Source organism: Enhydra lutris, unplaced genomic scaffold (assembly GCF_002288905.1).
Source record: "Enhydra lutris kenyoni isolate GAN:26980312 unplaced genomic scaffold, ASM228890v2 scaffoldscaffold41, whole genome shotgun sequence".
NCBI lineage: Eukaryota > Metazoa > Chordata > Mammalia > Carnivora > Mustelidae > Enhydra > Enhydra lutris.
The window spans coordinates 448,437-466,198 of NW_019154125.1; the positions used below are offsets into that span (position 1 = coordinate 448,437).

A 17,762-nucleotide genomic window follows, 5' to 3' on the forward strand; every position below is an offset into this window, starting at 1 on the left:
AGTTCTAGATACATAGAGAAGGGAAAACATGAGTTAGTCGTCCGGGAAAGCAGACTAGGGCAGTGCAGGATTGCTGGGCAACACCTAGAGCCCACTGGTTTAAAACCAGTCTGTTTTCTCCAGTCTGTTTATTGTGTGGGTGTGGATGTGGAGTAGGTGGTTTTGCCAGCTTTATAATCTAAAAAGAGAGAGGGATTATGCAAGAGAATAATTATAACTGGAGCGCATGGAGTCTAAACTGGTTAAGAAGAGAGGACCTAAGTCGGGTAAGGAACAGGAAGGGCTGTAGGCTCGGACAGGAGAAGAGCTCCTGGAGTCAAAAGATAGGAGGAGGGAATTGGAAAGATAGCAGGTGGCCCTTGATGACTAGGATGCATGGAAGGAAGATTCTGGAAATGCAGTAACGAAAGATGGACCTCTCCCTATTTCCTGTTGCGATAAAAGAGATTAAGTTCTGTGGCTTGATCGTAAAACTGATCTTTGAGGAACGTTGAGCTCTAAACTTAATAAAATTTGTGAACATGTCTGTCTGTGTGTGTGTGTGTGTGTGTGTGTGTATAAAACACACACACACATGTGCTGTGGTGGTTTGTTTTCCAAAGAGAGATGCTGTGGACTTTGATGTTCGAGTTGATACACAAGATCAAGGAATGTACCGCTTTTTAACATCACAACAACTTTTTAAGCTACTGGACTGCTTATTAGAGTCCCATAGATTTGCAAAAGCATTTAATTCCAACAACGAACAGAGGACTGCTCTGTGGAAAGCAGGTAAGTCGCACAAGTATTACATTTTAATGTTCACCATTAACACTTGTGCACCAGAGGTATACATTTATCAGAATGCATTGTTGTATAATTCGGGTGTATGCATTTTACACTATATAAACTTTTTACCTTAATAATAGTAGGAAGGCAGTCTACCAGCCAGAACTTTTATTATAGTATATAATAATATGTATATAATATATACTATAATGTGTAATATAAGCTACTGCTAGGGGAAATTTGTTTCCCCCTTGTGTAATCAGTCTGTTACTTGATTTGACTATTCATTTTTTTTTTCATGTTGTTCACCCATTCTGGGCCTCCCTGTCGATACCGTCAGCATATAAAAGGTGCCCTCTTATGAGAAAAAGTGTGTAAAGGTCCTGAACATGACATCCTTCCATATGTATTCAGATGACATCTCCGTGCTTATCTGGGAATGGCCATACCTCAGAATGGAAGTGGATATTTTGAGGGAGGGAGGCATATTTTTTAACAAGTTGGAAAATTTTAAGTATAATTTAATTATATAAATATAGTATATAATTAAGTATAATAATTAAACTGACATCTGGTTTTCTACTTAAGAAATAGTTATTTGGCACCTCAGGTGAAAAAGAGTGCTAGAAGAGTGAGAGGCAGCAGAATATGAAGAAAAAAAGAGAGCTAATGTTTATTGAACATCAAACTCTGTGAAGTAGTGTTGGATACTTTATATTTGCATGTTTTACTTAATCTAAAGTGATTGTTCAACTCCTAATTAAGCCCATGGCTTTGCTCTTCCTCTTCCCTGTACAGCCTAACTTCTAGGAAGAGTAGTCTATATTCATTTTTTCCCCTTTATTCAACCCAGATTGTTTCTGCCATTCAACCAGGACCGCTCCTGCTAAAGTCACCAGGTTCCCTGTTTCCATATACATTGGGCCCTTCACCATGCTGGTGGCCTTTTGAAACCTCCTTACTCCTGAGAGGTCTGCCCCTGTTCATCCAGGAGCCCTCCTGTAAGCTGTACGGAGCTTTCAGGTGCAATTTCATTTGAGGAGTTCTGCTTTCCCAGGCCAACATGGTTTTGTATGTCATATTCCGACCTCCCCCTGCTCCCCAGCTTGAAAGAAAGGACATTTTAAACCTAGAAATCACCTCCTACTTCGGCCTCCAGTCCACTGACCTCCCCCACAGTCTCAAGGTGTGCCTTCTCTGAGCAATTCCTGTCCCTGTGGGCCACCTCAGGGCAGCACTGCTTTGTAAGCAGCAGATGCCACAGCTGAATGTACACAAAACGTGCCTTCATACAAGGCTTTTTGTCTTTCTGTAAGATGCCTTCCTAAATTAATCCTGGAAACTTCCCTTTCCTGCAGGCTTCAAGGGCAAATCCAAACCTAACCTTCTGAAGCAGGAGACGAGCAGCCTTGCGTGTGGGCTGCGCATTCTCTTCCGGATGTACATGGATGAGAGCCGGGTTAGTGCCTGGGAGGAGGTCCAGCAGAGGCTTTTAAAGTAAGACTCTTGGTTCAGTTTCTGCCTTTGACCCATATGGTTGCATGGTACAGAGTAGGAAAGGGCCACTAGGTTTGTACTCAGGGCAGAGTCCACATCTCAGTCCTGCTGCAGGACCATGCAAATAGCTTGGGGCCTAAGGAAGAAATTGTGAAAATTAGATACAGTCCTATAGATGGACGCACTTTGGCACAGTTGCTGACATGAGCAGATCATGTCTGTTGTTACTGCTATGGGACAGGAAAAAAGTTTTCTCCCTTAAAATTTAAAACTTCGGAGATTTTGGGCTTTTTCATGCCACAGATAACTGCGTTTTTACGAACAGGTCATATGTGAAAGTGAAAACCTGCCTGCATTTAGTTTGAAAAAATATTTGGAGTTTTGTTAGTGTTACCTTTTTTGCATTCTCTTTTTACTTCATGACAGCTTAAGATTCTGTTCTTTAAATTTTAAACTCATGCTAAGAATGAAATATGCCATTCAGAAAGAATGCGGTCTTCTTCATTGTATCTGCATATATTCTCAGGGAATAGATGTTCTCAGAGACCAATTAAGTACATTTTAGAACTTCAAGAGATGACTTTGTCCCTGTTTCCCACTTTACTGATGAGATTTTTAAGACCCAGAAGTGTCTCACCTTCACAGTGAGTGTAGGGAAGAGCCGCCCCAGATTTCAGCCCTGGTTTCTTAACACCAGACTTGTATGTGTGCTGCCGCACAGGGTCTCTGAAATTCAATGGAACTTTCAGAAAAATGCGTTTCCTGATACGTTGCAATGGTTTCTTTAACGTCTGGTTTTCTTCTCATTTGAAAAGGATACGTTTATGTTGACACTCCAGCTAGTGTTAGCAGATAGACTCTTAACCAGTTCCTAGTAGTCCCTCCCCGCCTCGTCCAGCTGTTGTTTCTCTGTGAACGCCTGTAGCAGCAGGTATGCAGCACATGTCAAAGTGAGCCTTCTCTGTTACAGTGTCTGCAGCGAAGCCCTAAGTTACTTCCTTACTCTAACGTCAGAGAGTCATCGGGAAGCCTGGACTAACTTACTGCTTTTGTTTCTAACTAAAGTTCTAAAGATAAGCGACAATAGGGTAAGTATGAGATGTCTTCTTCAGCCCAGCATTTCTAGCCTGACCAGCATCATGCTCAAGCGGGAGGCAGGGGTGCCAGCTTGCAGACCCGAGGCTCAGAGGTGGATCCAGCAAAGCGCTGGCCATGGTGCCACTTTGTCCTGGACCACGGTGGCCCCTTTCCTCATGGGTGTTTCAGTCTTCTCCCTCCTCACCCTGCTTTGTTGTCTAAGCAGTGTAGGGGATTCAGTAAAGAAGGAATCAGAATCCCTTTGGGAAACCCTGAGAAGCTTCTGGGTCTCCCATCCTGACCCCTGAAGTCTCTACTGCTTCATTTTGAAAACTGCCATCCTGCCCAACCTCTGGGCCTATACTCTGTCCTCACCAATGCTGTTTCTGGGTCTGAGGCCTGTGCTCCAGGCTTCAGCCATTCCTTTGGCATATTTATCAGTTCCATGTAACACAGGGGCCCTAGTGAATGGGCCATAAACTCATTTAAGAATTTGAAAGCAGGGACGCCTGGGTGGCTCAGTTGGTTAAGCAGCTGCCTTCGGCTCAGGTCATGATCCCAGCGTCCTGAGATCGAGTCTCACATCGGGCTCCTTGCTCGGCGGGGAGCCTGCTTCTCCCTCTGCCTCTGCCTGCCATTCTGTCTGCCTGTGCTCACTCTCTCTCCCTCTCTCTCTGACAAATAAATAAAATCTTTAAAAAAAAAAAAAGAATTTGAAAGCAGTGGAAATGATGATCAATTTAAAAATACGCAACTAAATACATACAACTAAATATACGCAACTAAATACATACATTCAGATTTTTTAAAATATGCATTTCCCTTTTTAAAAAATACAGCAACTTGTAGCTCATATACTTGGAAACCAGTTGCTGTGATCCCTGAATTGGTTTAAAAGTGCCTAGTGAGGTAGCCTGAGATTGGGGTCAAGATGGGTGTCACTCGGTGTTGAACAGATGTTCATCCCAAGTCATGTGCTCTGGTCTACATGCATTTACCTCTGACTCCTGGGCTGGATAAAGCTTGGAGAAGTGACCTAAGGCATCAGCAGCTGTGTGGCCAGGAAGGCCTCCAGACCCCAGTCTGTCTGGTTCCACCACGGGCTTCTGTGCCACCATCGATCATACTGCTTTCTAGTCCCTCGTTGGGTGTGGAGAGCAGCAGAGAGAAAACAGGCAGGCAACTTGTATTCAGGAGATTGAGGAACTCCAGCAAAGACGACCACAGTACATCAGTTAAACTATAAATGTGGAAAGTCTGATCTTTGCCTGGAGATTGCAATTTTATATCACAGTATTAGGTAGAATTTTCCATAAAAATTCAAATTTTCTTCAAGAAACAAGATTATTTCAGTAACCCATAGCTTATTAAAAAAAACTCAACTGTGGTTCCTGCTTGTTTTCTTACTTTTGCTTATTACCCAGGAAAAGCAGTGATACTAAAAGTTTGTCATAAGTTTGTCAAGGAAATATAATGGGAAATGTTTTTCAAAATAAGCGTAGGTCATTGAATAACGTTTGAGTGCATCTTTTGAATACCCCTTCTTCAGTTCCATGATCAGTACGGTCCCTGCTTTACGCAGATGCCTTTCCTGTCTTCATTGATCAGTGCGGGCCCCTGAAGGACTTTGACTCTGAAGGCATTTGAGCTACTGTGGTTTGGAATGCAAGCACTGCTAATGGAGCAATTTCTTTCCCTCTCTCCCCAGTTTAAAGCTCATGCTTCATTCTACTACCCTCTCTTATGTGAAATTATGCAATTTGATTTGATTCCTGAACTTCGTGCTGTTCTTAGAAGATTTTTTCTGCGAATTGGAGTAGTTTTTCAGATATCACAACCACCTGAACAGGAACTTGGAATAAATAAGCAATGATGGCAACTCGGTATTTTTCTGTTGGCGTTTACATCCCTCCGCTCTTTAAAAGGACCTTGGAGCTGAGGTTTCCTACCTGAAAAACGGTTTCTCTGAATTGCAGTGTTTGAGGGTTACCAGTAAAGATGCTTAGAACTGTAACTCAAACTTGCAACGCTCCAGTCCCTACTTAGTAGTCTGGTGGATTCTGTTTGTCATGTTGGGCTCATGTTGAGCAGGAAGCCTGTTTCCACAGTGTCCGCTTGTGTCCATGTGTCCTCCCCTGTCCTTGGCAGCAGGGAGAGCCCCATATATTTTCGGCAGGTGTGGAAGTAAAACTTTACCCAAAGAACTATAGATGTAAAGATCTGAACTTCTGCAGGAAGTACAACTCAGGAGAGCTGTATTTTGAAGGATAAAATGTTTATAATTGGGGGGTGGGAGGGAGAAGAAGAAATTATTCATGGTAAAAGATATTTAGCAACTATGGTATTCTTACTCTGAAGATTTTTGCACACTCAGGCTATCTGAGATACTGGTAATCATCCTTCTGTGAAAAATGTACAGAGATGCAGGTCTGTAATATAAAAATCTTAAACATTATATAGTTCTTCCTGCACTGTTTTATTTTAATTTCTTTATTTTCTTATTCATTTGCTAAATACCTATAATATTTTGTCAAATGCACTAAACATTTGGGTTGAACTTTTTGTCTTTTTTATTTTGTGGGGATTTTGGTTTTGCCCTTTTTAGTGGGGGGTGGAAAATTTGAGGGTTTAACATGCCCAGAAAGCTGTTGTGGCTGACACTTGTCATGACCAACAACAAAAAAAAAGTAGAAAATACTCCTACTGACCTAACTACCTGTAATATACTTCTCTTAGGGCTTCTAAAGATGAGCCATTAAAATAGAGTTGATCCTTCATGGACCGAAACTTGAATCACTGCAAAATGAATCTAGGTTGCTGTCACTTTCTTTTTTCTTTTGGGTGGCGGGGCTTGATGTAGATTTTACTCTATGTACAGAATTTAATGTTGAATATGTTAAAATAACAAATCTGGCATGGTTGGGGAAGTTAGATTTACTGGAAATGTATTCATACTGTGAATTGTGCTCTGATGGTTAAAAAAAAAAAGACAAGATTGTCAAGCATTCCGTATTAACAGTGGATGTAGAAAATTTTTTCAGATGGATAAAATGTATATGGTACAGATGTAAAGTTTTCTATGTAAAAAATTCTGTACAACTTTCTGTACAATATTCTCATCTGGCATATTCTAATCAGGTTATAGGTCAATAAAGTTTTTGGATTATTTCATCAGTGCAATCAAAACCTGTGTAATCTACAGCCCCATGTTTCATTGATTCTTTGTTAAAAGCTGAACAATTTAGGAATATTCTTGGCCAGAACTACAAATTCAGTGTTCTTTAGTTCTGATATTTTTCAGCTTTTGGCATTAGGGTCATGTTTTCTCAGCCATAGGTTATTCATAATTAAAATTATATAACCCAAAATAAGGCTACACTGTGTGAATGCTAAGAGAGCTGAAGTCGCTTTTGGGGCACTTTGTCAGGGGGGCATTGTGTGTCCTAGGAGTTGTGTGATACTATGGCATTGAGCAAAAAATGGAACATCAAGATAATGATTGTGTTTAAAAATAGAAGTGTTCAGTCTTTGCTCTCATACCTTAGATGAGTTACTGAACAATGCATTTATAGGTATACCATATTTACTACCCCCAAGACAGCCCCGTGCAAGCCCAGCTGGATGCTAGAGCTGGGAGTCGCCTACCTTCGTAGCTGGGAACCACCATGACCTTCCAATCTATCTGATGGGTAAGTGTTTCAAATGACCTGGTGGTTTGTTATTTTGTGGTATAGTTTCAGGACCGTCCCTACAGGAGACAGAGGCTTTCGTGATACTTTCAAATGAAGATATAAGAGGAAAAATCTTGGGGCGCCTGGGTGGCTCAGTTGGTTGAGGCCTCTGCCTTCGGCTCAGGTCATGATCTCAGAGTCCTGGGATCGAGCCCCGCATCGGGCTCTCTGCTCAGCGGGGAGCCTGCTTCCTCCTCTCTCTCTGCCTACTTGTGATCTCTGTCAGATAAATAAATAAAATCTTAAAAAAATTTAAAAAAAATCTTCATGTAAAAGAACAATGATTAGGTTACAAAATTGAGTATAAAATATGCATAGCTAAAATTCAAAATGGAGAAATTTCACACTTGTAGTAAACTTGTCTACACTGTCCGCCATTAGTTCCATTAGTGGAAATGTACAAGAAGGAGTGCCTGGGGGTGTTCTCAGCCATCATAATGCTAAAGACCAATGAATTATTTCCCAGATTTTGATTTAATCTTTACTTTTTTAAAGGTACCACTTATGGAGTGATTAGGAAGACTTGACTCACTTATCCAAGGGTCCATGGTGGCACAGCAACAATTCCAGTCTCTGTCCTTGGACCCTGGGTGGTCCTGTCTGTCTTCAACTTCTAAAACACCTTGTCTAGAAACCTCAATTCCAGTTAAAATAAGAAATTGACATTGATAATAAAAAATAATTTATTTCTATTGAGTAGTTAAGTCATACAAATTAGTAAACGTAATGCCTTCATTTGCATAAACAGAGGCAAAAAGATGTATTTAGTGTATGGCTTATGGGAATAAAATCAGTTATGACTACCCCATCATTTATACGGAATGAGTAGCTATAAAAGACATGGAAATAACTAGCACATTTGATTCATTACCTAGCAACTGAAATACTCAGCTACAACCAATGTATTTATTAAATGAATTATTTTGAATAGCGTTACCAATGGCAAATGTACATACAAGCATATTCAGGTTTTACAGTATTGTTAAGACACTTGTTTTATTCACCTTATCTTACTGACAAGCAGAATTTAAAATAATGCACATATGGTAGTTGATTCCAAGAGTTCATTACCACCCCAATTTTTGGCAAAATTATGCAAAAATAATTCTGTATAATTCTACATTATATAAATTAATCATTGCCTTTTATTTATGTACAGAATATATACATCTTTATTATACATCATCATGGGGGAAAAACACCTTATATACAGATGATACTTGTGTAAGTAACAGGGCCAAAAGTAGCACACGTATTATTAAAGGTTCCGATTTGACATTCCTTTCACCTTAAAAAGGCACTGCTGGGTCCAGTACAGATTTATTTTAACCATGGGCTGTAGACAGGCCCTGCCAACTGTAAGTGCCTGGTTTTCCAGGAACTTGCTGCTCCTCCTGGTTCAGCTGCTCGGCCATGAACCGTTTCAGCGTTTCTGAGGTGCCTGGGCGGAGCCAGGGCTCAGTGGCTACAGAGTTTGATCCATCATCCCCCACATGCTTCATGTCATCGGGGTCAACCAGTGAACTCTCATCGTCTAAAGGAGGCAAGAGGGACATGACTCAGGTAACACTGGTAGCAAGGAGGTGAAATGCACACAGATCTCCTTCCTGTAATTTAAGCCATTCCAGCCCTGCATTTCTCCACAGGATTATGTTCTACAAAGTACTCTTTTGTCCAGGTCCCTCATTTAGAGTTAGGAAGAAAACGGTCAAGTGAATAGGTGACTCTGTTGGTGCCAACACCCACAGGGATTCCAAAGACAGCAAAGTAGAGGGCGATAAACGTTAAGCTGACTGCGGAAGTGTATGCAACCTTACAAAACTTTTAAATTCAGCAAAGTTTTAGAAACTCCAAACCTGTTACCGATGCTCTAAGGAGAGGAAATCCTTTTAGGAAAGCACTAGACAGGTAGACAGGAGATGAAATTACATCCATTCTTGTACCTAATCTAAGAGGTTGTTGTCTACTCCATTAAAAGGTAGGTCCTTAAGTTTCATTCTTTAATTGAATATACTCAACTATCTCTGTATTTTACTTATTAGATATACTAGGAAAATCTGTCTTCCTACCCTGTGATGTCATTTTTTTTTTTTTTAACATCTCCCGGTCTGTGAAGGATTAGCCCAGCAAAGGGATATGTGCAGTCAATTTAATAAGCAGTCACTCCACATCGTACCAAAAGCTCCTGTTTGAAAGGACAATGTTAAAAAGAAGTTTAGAAGCTGAAAACCTCTAAGAGATTCTTTAAATGCTCTACTTTTCTCAATTTAAATATATCCCTGTTAAATATTAATCACCCTTACTGGTTCTAAAAGAAACTTAAGAATAGGCAATCCTCAGTGCAGAGTTAAAGAACTGTTTTCCCACTGGTCCACATTTTTTCAGGTATGATATGAAAAGTACTGCTCCATCAGTTTACCATATGTGCTGGCATTTGATATGGAACTGCCACCAGAACATACGGTACCCTGACTGCTAGAGATTATAGGAGTATAGTTTTAAATTTAAATGAAGTGTTAAAGATAGGAAGGCTACTATTAGGATTATTGTATGTAGCCTCACAGACTAAAGGGAATTGTCCCAAAAGACCACTGTACTGTTCACTAAAACTAGTACTGAGGGGTTCACTAGCTGCCTAAGGAATCATCCTGCTGGTCACCCAAACGACGAGAGACCATGAAGCCCTAAGGAAAACACTAAACTTTGGCTTCTGTTCTAAAAAGAAACATCAACCTGGGGCTGCTTTGCTTTGTCTATGGCATTGAAAGCCAAGCAAAAAAGTTAAAAAATTTGTTCGTAGTACTGTAAATTTATAATAGATGTGTTCTCTAAAGACCTTGAAGTTGTCAAATTAGTTTCTAATAATTCCTCACTTCGGTGAGGGGAGTGAGATGCTGATACTAATCAGCATTTTCCCTGCTGAAAGCAAAGAGAATCTGGATATATGTAATAAAAATTTCATCGGTTTAGAATCCACTCAAGTGACGCCTGGGTGGCTCAGTGGGTTAAGCGTCTGCCTTCATTCAGCTCAGGTCATGGTCCCAGGGTCCTGGGATCAAGTCCTGCCATCAAGCTCCTTGCTCATCAGGGATCTGCTGCTCCTTCTACCTGCTGTTTCCCCTGCTTGTGCTCTGACAAATAAAATCTTTAAAAAGAAAAGAAAAATCCACTCATAAAGCATACCCTCTCTGGTAGAATGTGATGCAAAATTGATCTGGAGTCCAGGTTTTCCTGGATAGTGTCTGTGGTTTTAGGCCTTACAACTCAAAGGGATTTCAAAATTCATTGCATCGTCCCCCAGCCAACAGGGAAAACTTCCTTGTAAACAGGTTTTTGTTTTTTTTTTAAGATTTTATTTATTTATTTGACAGAGAACACAAGTAGGCAGAGAGGCAGGCAGAGAGAGAGGAGGAAGCAGGCTCCCCGCTGAGCAGAGAGCCCGATGCAGGGCTCGATCCCAGGACCCTGAGATCATGATCTGAGCCGAAGGCAGTGGCTTTAACCCACTGAGCCACCCAGGTGCCCCAACAGGTTTGAGTTCTTACAGAATGTGCTGTAGTCCCTTAAGACTGGCCATTTACCTGTATTAATCGGTTTATTCTGAAGTTCATTCAGTTTTCGCATCCGTTCCTCATTTTTCATCCTAAGCTGATCAATATTTATACTGGACACAGATTTTAAAGAGAAACCATCTGGTGGCATATTAGGATGACTGTTATCCTGTAATTAGAAAAGAGAATTTTTGAAACAATCAGTGAACCTAAAAATATTCTTGCTCCTGATAAATATATAGTGTAAGGAATAAAGTAGAATATAAATGCCACAGATTTCCATTTAAGTTCTAGTGTTTATTCATGCAGGCTCAGGTAAAGATACAGCATCTGTGATAATAATATGTAAATGCTGCCAGGCTGGGTGAAGATGGGAAATTTTAGGACCCAAAAGGTAAAAAAAGTGAAACAACAGGGGCTAAGAATCCATTAAGCTACAGTAATCAATTCAGGGTGGTAGTGGCTTAAAGAGAGACCTACAGATCAATGGAATAGAGTCCAGGAACACTTACATTTATGGACAAAAAGGCCAACAAAATTCACTAGGGGAAAAAAGAGCCTTTTCAACAACATGTTACTGGAACAACTGGATTGTCCACAATGCAAAAGAATGAATTTGGATCCCTACACCTCACATCAATTGCAAAAATTAACAGAGTAGATCACTGACCTCCTTAGAAGAAAACACAAGTAACTTGGTTAGGTAATGGTTTCTGATGATTAGACCCCAAAAGCACAAGTGATAAAACAGAAGATTGGTAAGTTGGACTCCCATCAACAATGTAAAAGACAACCCACAAAATGAGAGAAAACTATGCAAATCATACCTGTAATAAGGGACTTGTATCTCAAATACATAACTGACAAATCAACAATAGCCTGATTAGAAAATGGGCAAAGGATTTGCAGACATCTTAAAAGAAGATACTGAACATCATTAGGGAAATGAAAAACCCACAATGAGGCACTACTTCACACTGCCTAGGATGATTATAATAATTATAATAAAATAGACAGTAACAAGTGTAGCCATGATATAGAAACTGGAATCTTCATCTATTGCTAGTAGAAGTATAAAATGGTGTAGCCACTTTGGAAACCAGTCTGGCAGTTCCTCAAAATGTTGACCATAGTTACTTCTATAATGCAACAATTCTATTGCTAGGTATACATGCAACAGAAATGAAAATCACCAGAAAACTTATACACAAAAGTATAAACAATCCAAATGTCCATCAAGTGTTGAATGGATAAACTGAATGTGGAACACCCATTCAAAGGACTATTACTCAGCGATAAAAAGGAGGCAAGTACTGACATGCTAAAACTTGACCGTATCTCATGTCTGTGTATCCAGAAAAGGCAATGCTATGGAGACAGAAAGTAGACTGATGGTTGCTGGGGAAACAAGTTACTTCCACCTACTAAAGCTACACATGTAATAATGCTAATAACAGCATTTATCCTTTGTGGACCTGATTCAGTGCTCATGGTTCATATATATTATCTAACTGTATCTCCATGTCACATATATAAGACAACACACAGTTTAAGAATTTGCCCAAAGTTATCTAGTCAACAAAGTACACAATGTCACTAGGGCTTTTTTACTGGTTATACTATAAAAACATTTACACAGGGACACCTGGGTGGCTCAGTGGGTTAAAGCCTCTGCCTTCGGCTCAGGTCATGATCCCAGGGTCCTGGGATCGAGCCCCGCATCGGGCTCTCTGCTCAGCAGGGAGCCTGCTTCCCTTCCTCTCTCTCTCTGCCTGCCTCTCTGCCTATTTGTGATCTCTGCCTGTCAAATAAATAAAAAATTTTAAAAAAAATTTACACACATTCTATGAAAAGAATATAGGTTGAATATCAGCCTTCCTATAGAACGTGACCTTGGACAGGTTATCTGAACAAAATAGTATATAGTAGGCTTAGGTGTCTAAGAGGATAAAGCAGACTTTGCAATAAACGTTTATCAGTTGCTTCTTGTACTTTCTGAAATCCAAATATTCTGCAACAGAGGAGGAGGAAGATTAGGGTGTGGAATGAACATTCTGTGCCAGGGACTGCTAGGCTTATAACCACATCTGGAGATAGGAAAACACTACCTCAGAGAAGCCAAGGTACCAGAGTTCAGTGACCTACCTAAGGTTAGGGAACTATTTGGTGGTGGAGCCTACAGTCCCCTCTATCCACAGCAAGTGCTCACTCATTACTGGACCACCCCAATATATTTTTTATTTTTACTTACTTATTTTCAAACATTTTTAAAATTTAAATTCAATTAATATGTAACATATTACTGGTTTCAGAGGTACAGGCCTGGGATTCATCAGTCTTACATAATACCCTGTGCTCATTATATCATCACATGCCCTCCTTAATGTCCATCTCCGTTAACCCTGTCCCTCCACCCATCCCCACTCCGGCAATCATCAGCACTCTGTTTCCTATGATTAAAAGTCGCTTATGATTTCTCTCTCTGGGTTTTTTTTTTTTTTTCCTCTTTCTTCCCCTATGATCCTCTCTTTTGTCTCTTAAATTCCACATATGAGTGAGATCATATGGTAATTGTCTTTCTCTGACTTATTTCACTTAGCATAATACCCTCTAGTTCCATCCACATCACTGCAAATGGCAAGATTTCATTTTTTGATGGCTGAATTTTATATATATATATATATATATAATATATGCATATATAAAATTAATATATATAGACTTGGTCGTGGTGAATAATCCTTTTACTGTACTGTTTGAAGCCTACTGCATAGGGTCTTTCAGTTGTACCTTTGGATCCTACTGGCTAGTACCTTGGTGAGAATTTTGGCATCCATGTTCATCAGGGATCTTGGTCTGTAATTCTCCTTTTTGGTGGGGTCTTTGTCTGGTTTTGGGATCAAGGTAATGCTGGCTTCATAGAAAAAGTCCGGAAGTTTTCCTTCCATTTCTATTTTTTGAAACAACTTCAGAAGAACAGGTATTAATTTTTCTTTAAATATTTGGTAGAAATCCCCCTGGGAAGTCATCTAGCCCTGGAGTCTTTGTTGGGAGATTTTTGATTACTGCTTCAATTTCCTTGCTGGTTATGGGTCTGTTCAGGTTTTCTCTTTCTTCGTGATTCAGTTTTGGTAGTTTATAAGTCCCCAGGAATGCATCCATTTCTTCCAGATTGCCTCATTTGTTAGCATATAGTTGCTCATAATATGTTCTTAAAACTATTTCTTTGGTATTGGTCATGATCTCTCCTCTTTCATTCATGATTTTACTTATTTGGGTCCTTTCTGTTTTCTTTTCAATAAGTGGCTAGGGGCTTATTGATCTTAATAATTCTTTCAAAGAACTAGCTCCTAGTTTCCTTGGTCCATTCTACTGTTCCTTTGGTTTCTGTTTTGTTGATTTCTGCTCTAACCTTTATTTATTCTCTTCTCCTGCTGGGTTTAGGCTGTATTGTTGTCCTTTTGTATGTTGTCCTTTACCAGCTCCTTTAGGTATAAGGTCAGGTTGTGTATTTGAAACCTTTCTTATTTCTTGAGAAAGGCTCATATTGCTATATCCTTCCCTCTTAGGAACCCCTTTGCTGCAGCCCAAAGATTCTGAACAGTTGTGTTTTCGTCATTTGTTTCCATGAATTTTTAAAATTCTTCTTTAATTTCCTGGTTGACCCATTCATTCTTTAGTATGATGCTCTTTAGCCTCCATGTATTTGAGTTCTTTCCAACTTTCCTCTTGTGGTTGAGTTCTAGTTTCAAAACATCATGGTCTGAAAATATATAGGGAATGATCCCAATCTTTTGGTACCGGTTGAGACCTGATTTGAGACCCAGGATGTGCTCTCTTCTGGAGAATGTTCCATATGCACTGGAGAAGAATGTATATTCTGTTGCTTTAGGATGGAATGCTCTGAATATATCTGTGAAGTCCATCTGTTCTAGTGTGTCATTCAAAGCTCTTGTTTCCCTGTTGATCTTCTGCTTCAATGATCTGTCCAATTCAGTTCCTGGGGTGTTAAAGTCCCCTACTATTATTGATGTGTTTCTTTGATTTAGTTATTAATTGGCTTGTATTTTTGGCTGCTCCCATGTTAGGGGCATAAATATTTACAACTATTAGATGATCTTGTTGAATAAACACTTTAATTATGATAATAGTGTCCTTCCTCATCCTGTATTACAGTCTTTGGTTTAAAATCCAATTTGTCTCAGGGTGCGTGGATGGCTCAGTCGTTTAAGCATCTACCTTCAGCTCAGGTCATGATCAGTCTTCTGGGTTCGAGTCCCACATCGGGCTCTCTGCTGAGCAGGGAGCTTGCTTCTCCCTCTGTCCCTTCCACCTGCTAGTGTATTCTGTCACTCTCTCTCTCTTTCTCGCTCTCAAAAAAAAAAAAAAAAAAAAAAAACTAACTTGTCTGATGTAAGAATTGCTAACCCAGCTTTCTTTTGACGTCTCTTAGCATGATAGATGGTTTTCCACCCCGTCACTTTCAATCTGGGGGTGTCTTTGGGCTTCAAACGAGTCTCTTGTGGACCAAACCAATTTAGCCTGGGTCAGAATCCAGACCTCTCCTAAACTGAAAAGGGAAAAAAGAAAAAGATACTTCATACATACAAAGTCCAGTCCTTTCTGTTTGTTCCTCCTGCGCTCCCTTGCAGAGGGCACCTGGGATTGTGGAGGGAGGATGTCATCTTCAATGGCAGGATATGTCTCGCCATAAGCACCTAGGAAGACCACACAAAGGAGAAGCCTTAAACATCCACCATTTCAAATCTTTTTACTCCGTGCTAAACCAATACTTTCTTTTTTACTAGCTTTAAGATATTATTTACATATAATAAAATTCAGCTACTACAAATGTACACAAACAGCTCAGTAACTTTTGTGGAATACACATTTTATCTGTGTATTCACCCGGTGATGGACCTGTGAACTGTTTCTAGTTGACAGTTACTAATTTGCTATGAACATTCGTGTACATGTCTTTGCGGCCATATGTTTTCATTTCTTTGGGGTATATTCCTAGGAGTTAAATTGTTGGATATTCTGTTTAACTCTATGTTTAGCCTTTTGAGTAACTGCCAAACCATTTTCAGAAGTGGTTCTATCATTTCACAATATAAGAAGGTTCTAGTTAACCCATACACCAACACTTGGTATTGTCAGTCTTTTTGATCACAACCTCTCTAGTGATCGTGGAGGTAATCCACTTATAACATTTAGAATTTTTCCAACTCTTTATTTTAAAAGACTATTTTGAAAAACCTAAAGGAAAGTTACAATACAATAAATACCTAAAATCACCATTCTTATTTTGCCACATATACTTTATTTCTATATGGGGGGTGATGGTGTTGATGGTGAACCAGTAAGTTGACACTTCATCTCCACATAGTGAAGTATGTACTATCTAAGAACAAGAACTGTCTCCTATATTATACCTACAATTTCATTATCACATTCAGGAAATTTAATATTGATACAATACTACCATTTGCCCTATAAGTGATATTCAAATTTCTGATATTTAAAATGTACAGCTTTTTTAAAGGCAGCAATAACTACATTTTACTGAAAGAGATGTGATTTTCTAAAACTCCAAAAATAAAGTTTTGTGATTTCTGTATATACCCAACCACTAATGCACTTGCTTTAAAAAAAAAAAGACCAAAACAGGGTGGAAAACACCCCCTGTCCGCACACTCATAGCTTACCTCACTATCAACAGAGTGCTATGTTTGTTAAAATCAGTGACCCGCACTAACACATTATCACCCAACATCTGTAGTTTCTATGAGGCTTTACTCTTGGTGTTGTACATTGCACGGGTTTGGACATGTATCCAGTATGACAATATCCACAGAATAGCTTCACTGCCCTAAAACTCCTCTGTGCACCACCTATCCATTCCTTCCTCTGTATCTGCCGATCTCTTTGCTGCCTCCATAGTTTTGTCTTTTCCTGAGGGTCATATAGTTGGAATCATACAGTACGTAGCCTGTTCAGATTGGCTTCTTTCATGCACATGCATTCAAAGATCCTCTGTATCTTTCCATGGTTTTGTAGCTCATTCCTTTTCAGCACAGAATAATAATATTGCACTGTCTGGTTGTATCACAGTATATTTATCCATTCACCTTCTGAAAGACATCTTGGTTGCTTCTAGGTCTTGGAAATTACTGATAAAACTGCTGTAAATATCTGTGGATTTTTGTATGGACATAAGTTTTAACTCCTTTGGGTACATATCAAGTAGTGTGACTGCAGGATTGTTAAGAGTATGTTTTGGTTTCTTAAACTTCCAAACTGTCTCCCCAAATGGCTGTACCATTTTACATTCCCACCAGCATTGAGTGAGAGTTCCTGTGATATTGGCCATTCTAACAGTGGTATCTCGTTATGAATTTACATTTCCCTAAAGACATATTTTCATATGCTTATTTGCCATCTGTAGGTCTTAGTGAAATATGTTTGCATCTTTTGCCCATCTTTTAATTGAATTGTTCCTTATTGCTGAGTTTTAAGAGTTCTTTGTATATATTGGCTAACATTCCTTTATCAGATGGGTCTTTAGCCAAGTATTTTCTCCTAGTCTCTGGCTTGTCTTCTCATTCTCTTGCCACTGTTTTTAAAGTTTTTAGAGAAAAAGTTTTCAAAGAAGTCTGGTTTATCCAATCTCTCTCATGGATTACACTTCTGGTATTGTATTTAAAATGTCATCATCATCCCTAAGTTGTTCTAAGTTTGTCCTCTGTTATCGTCTAGGAGTTACATAATTTTGCATTTTACATTTGGGTTTATAGTCCACTTTGAGTTGTTTCTGGTGAAGGGCCTAAGATCTGTGTCTAGATTCCTTTTCTTGCATGCAGATGTCCAGTTGTTCTAGCACCATTTGTTGAAAAGACCATCTTTTGTCCATTGCACTGCCTTTGCTCTTTTGTCAAAACACAATGGAATGTACTTGTTTGGCTCTATTTTTAGACTCTATTCTGTTCAACTGATCTATTTGTATATTCTTTTGCCAATACCACACCACTTGATTACTGTTAACTTATAAAGTTAAAGTGTCAGTCTTCATCTTTGTCCTCTTTACATACTGAGCTGGCTATTCTGGATCTTTTGCCTCTCCATATAAACTTGAGAA

At 39.4% G+C, this 17,762-nt stretch overlaps 2 protein-coding genes across 4 annotated transcripts in view; one reads left to right on the forward strand and one right to left on the reverse strand.

The window, feature by feature from the left end:
- Positions 1 to 6,516, forward strand: part of LOC111155372 (ADP ribosylation factor guanine nucleotide exchange factor 1) — a 144,016-nt gene extending 137,500 nt beyond the window's left edge. The window contains exons 36-39 of one of the 2 annotated variants that reach the window (XM_022515518.1): positions 603 to 771; positions 2,127 to 2,265; positions 3,236 to 3,353; positions 5,051 to 6,516. In XM_022515518.1, coding sequence (XP_022371226.1) covers positions 603 to 771; positions 2,127 to 2,265; positions 3,236 to 3,353; positions 5,051 to 5,215 — 591 coding nt within the window. In that variant the 3' untranslated portion in view covers positions 5,216 to 6,516. Of the gene's footprint in view, positions 1 to 602; positions 772 to 2,126; positions 2,266 to 3,235; positions 3,354 to 5,050 lie in introns of those variants that run through there. The other variant, XM_022515519.1, reaches the window with a different exon arrangement.
- A 1,171-nt stretch (positions 6,517 to 7,687) lies between these two features.
- LOC111155467 (centrosome and spindle pole associated protein 1) overlaps positions 7,688 to 17,762 on the reverse strand; it is a 135,622-nt gene continuing 125,547 nt past the window's right edge. For both annotated transcript variants that reach the window (XM_022515632.1, XM_022515631.1), the window contains 3 exons: positions 15,233 to 15,342; positions 10,655 to 10,793; positions 7,688 to 8,607 (listed from right to left, as the gene is read on the reverse strand). In XM_022515632.1, coding sequence (XP_022371340.1) covers positions 8,399 to 8,607; positions 10,655 to 10,793; positions 15,233 to 15,342 — 458 coding nt within the window. In that variant the 3' untranslated portion in view covers positions 7,688 to 8,398. The remainder of the gene's footprint in view (positions 8,608 to 10,654; positions 10,794 to 15,232; positions 15,343 to 17,762) is intronic.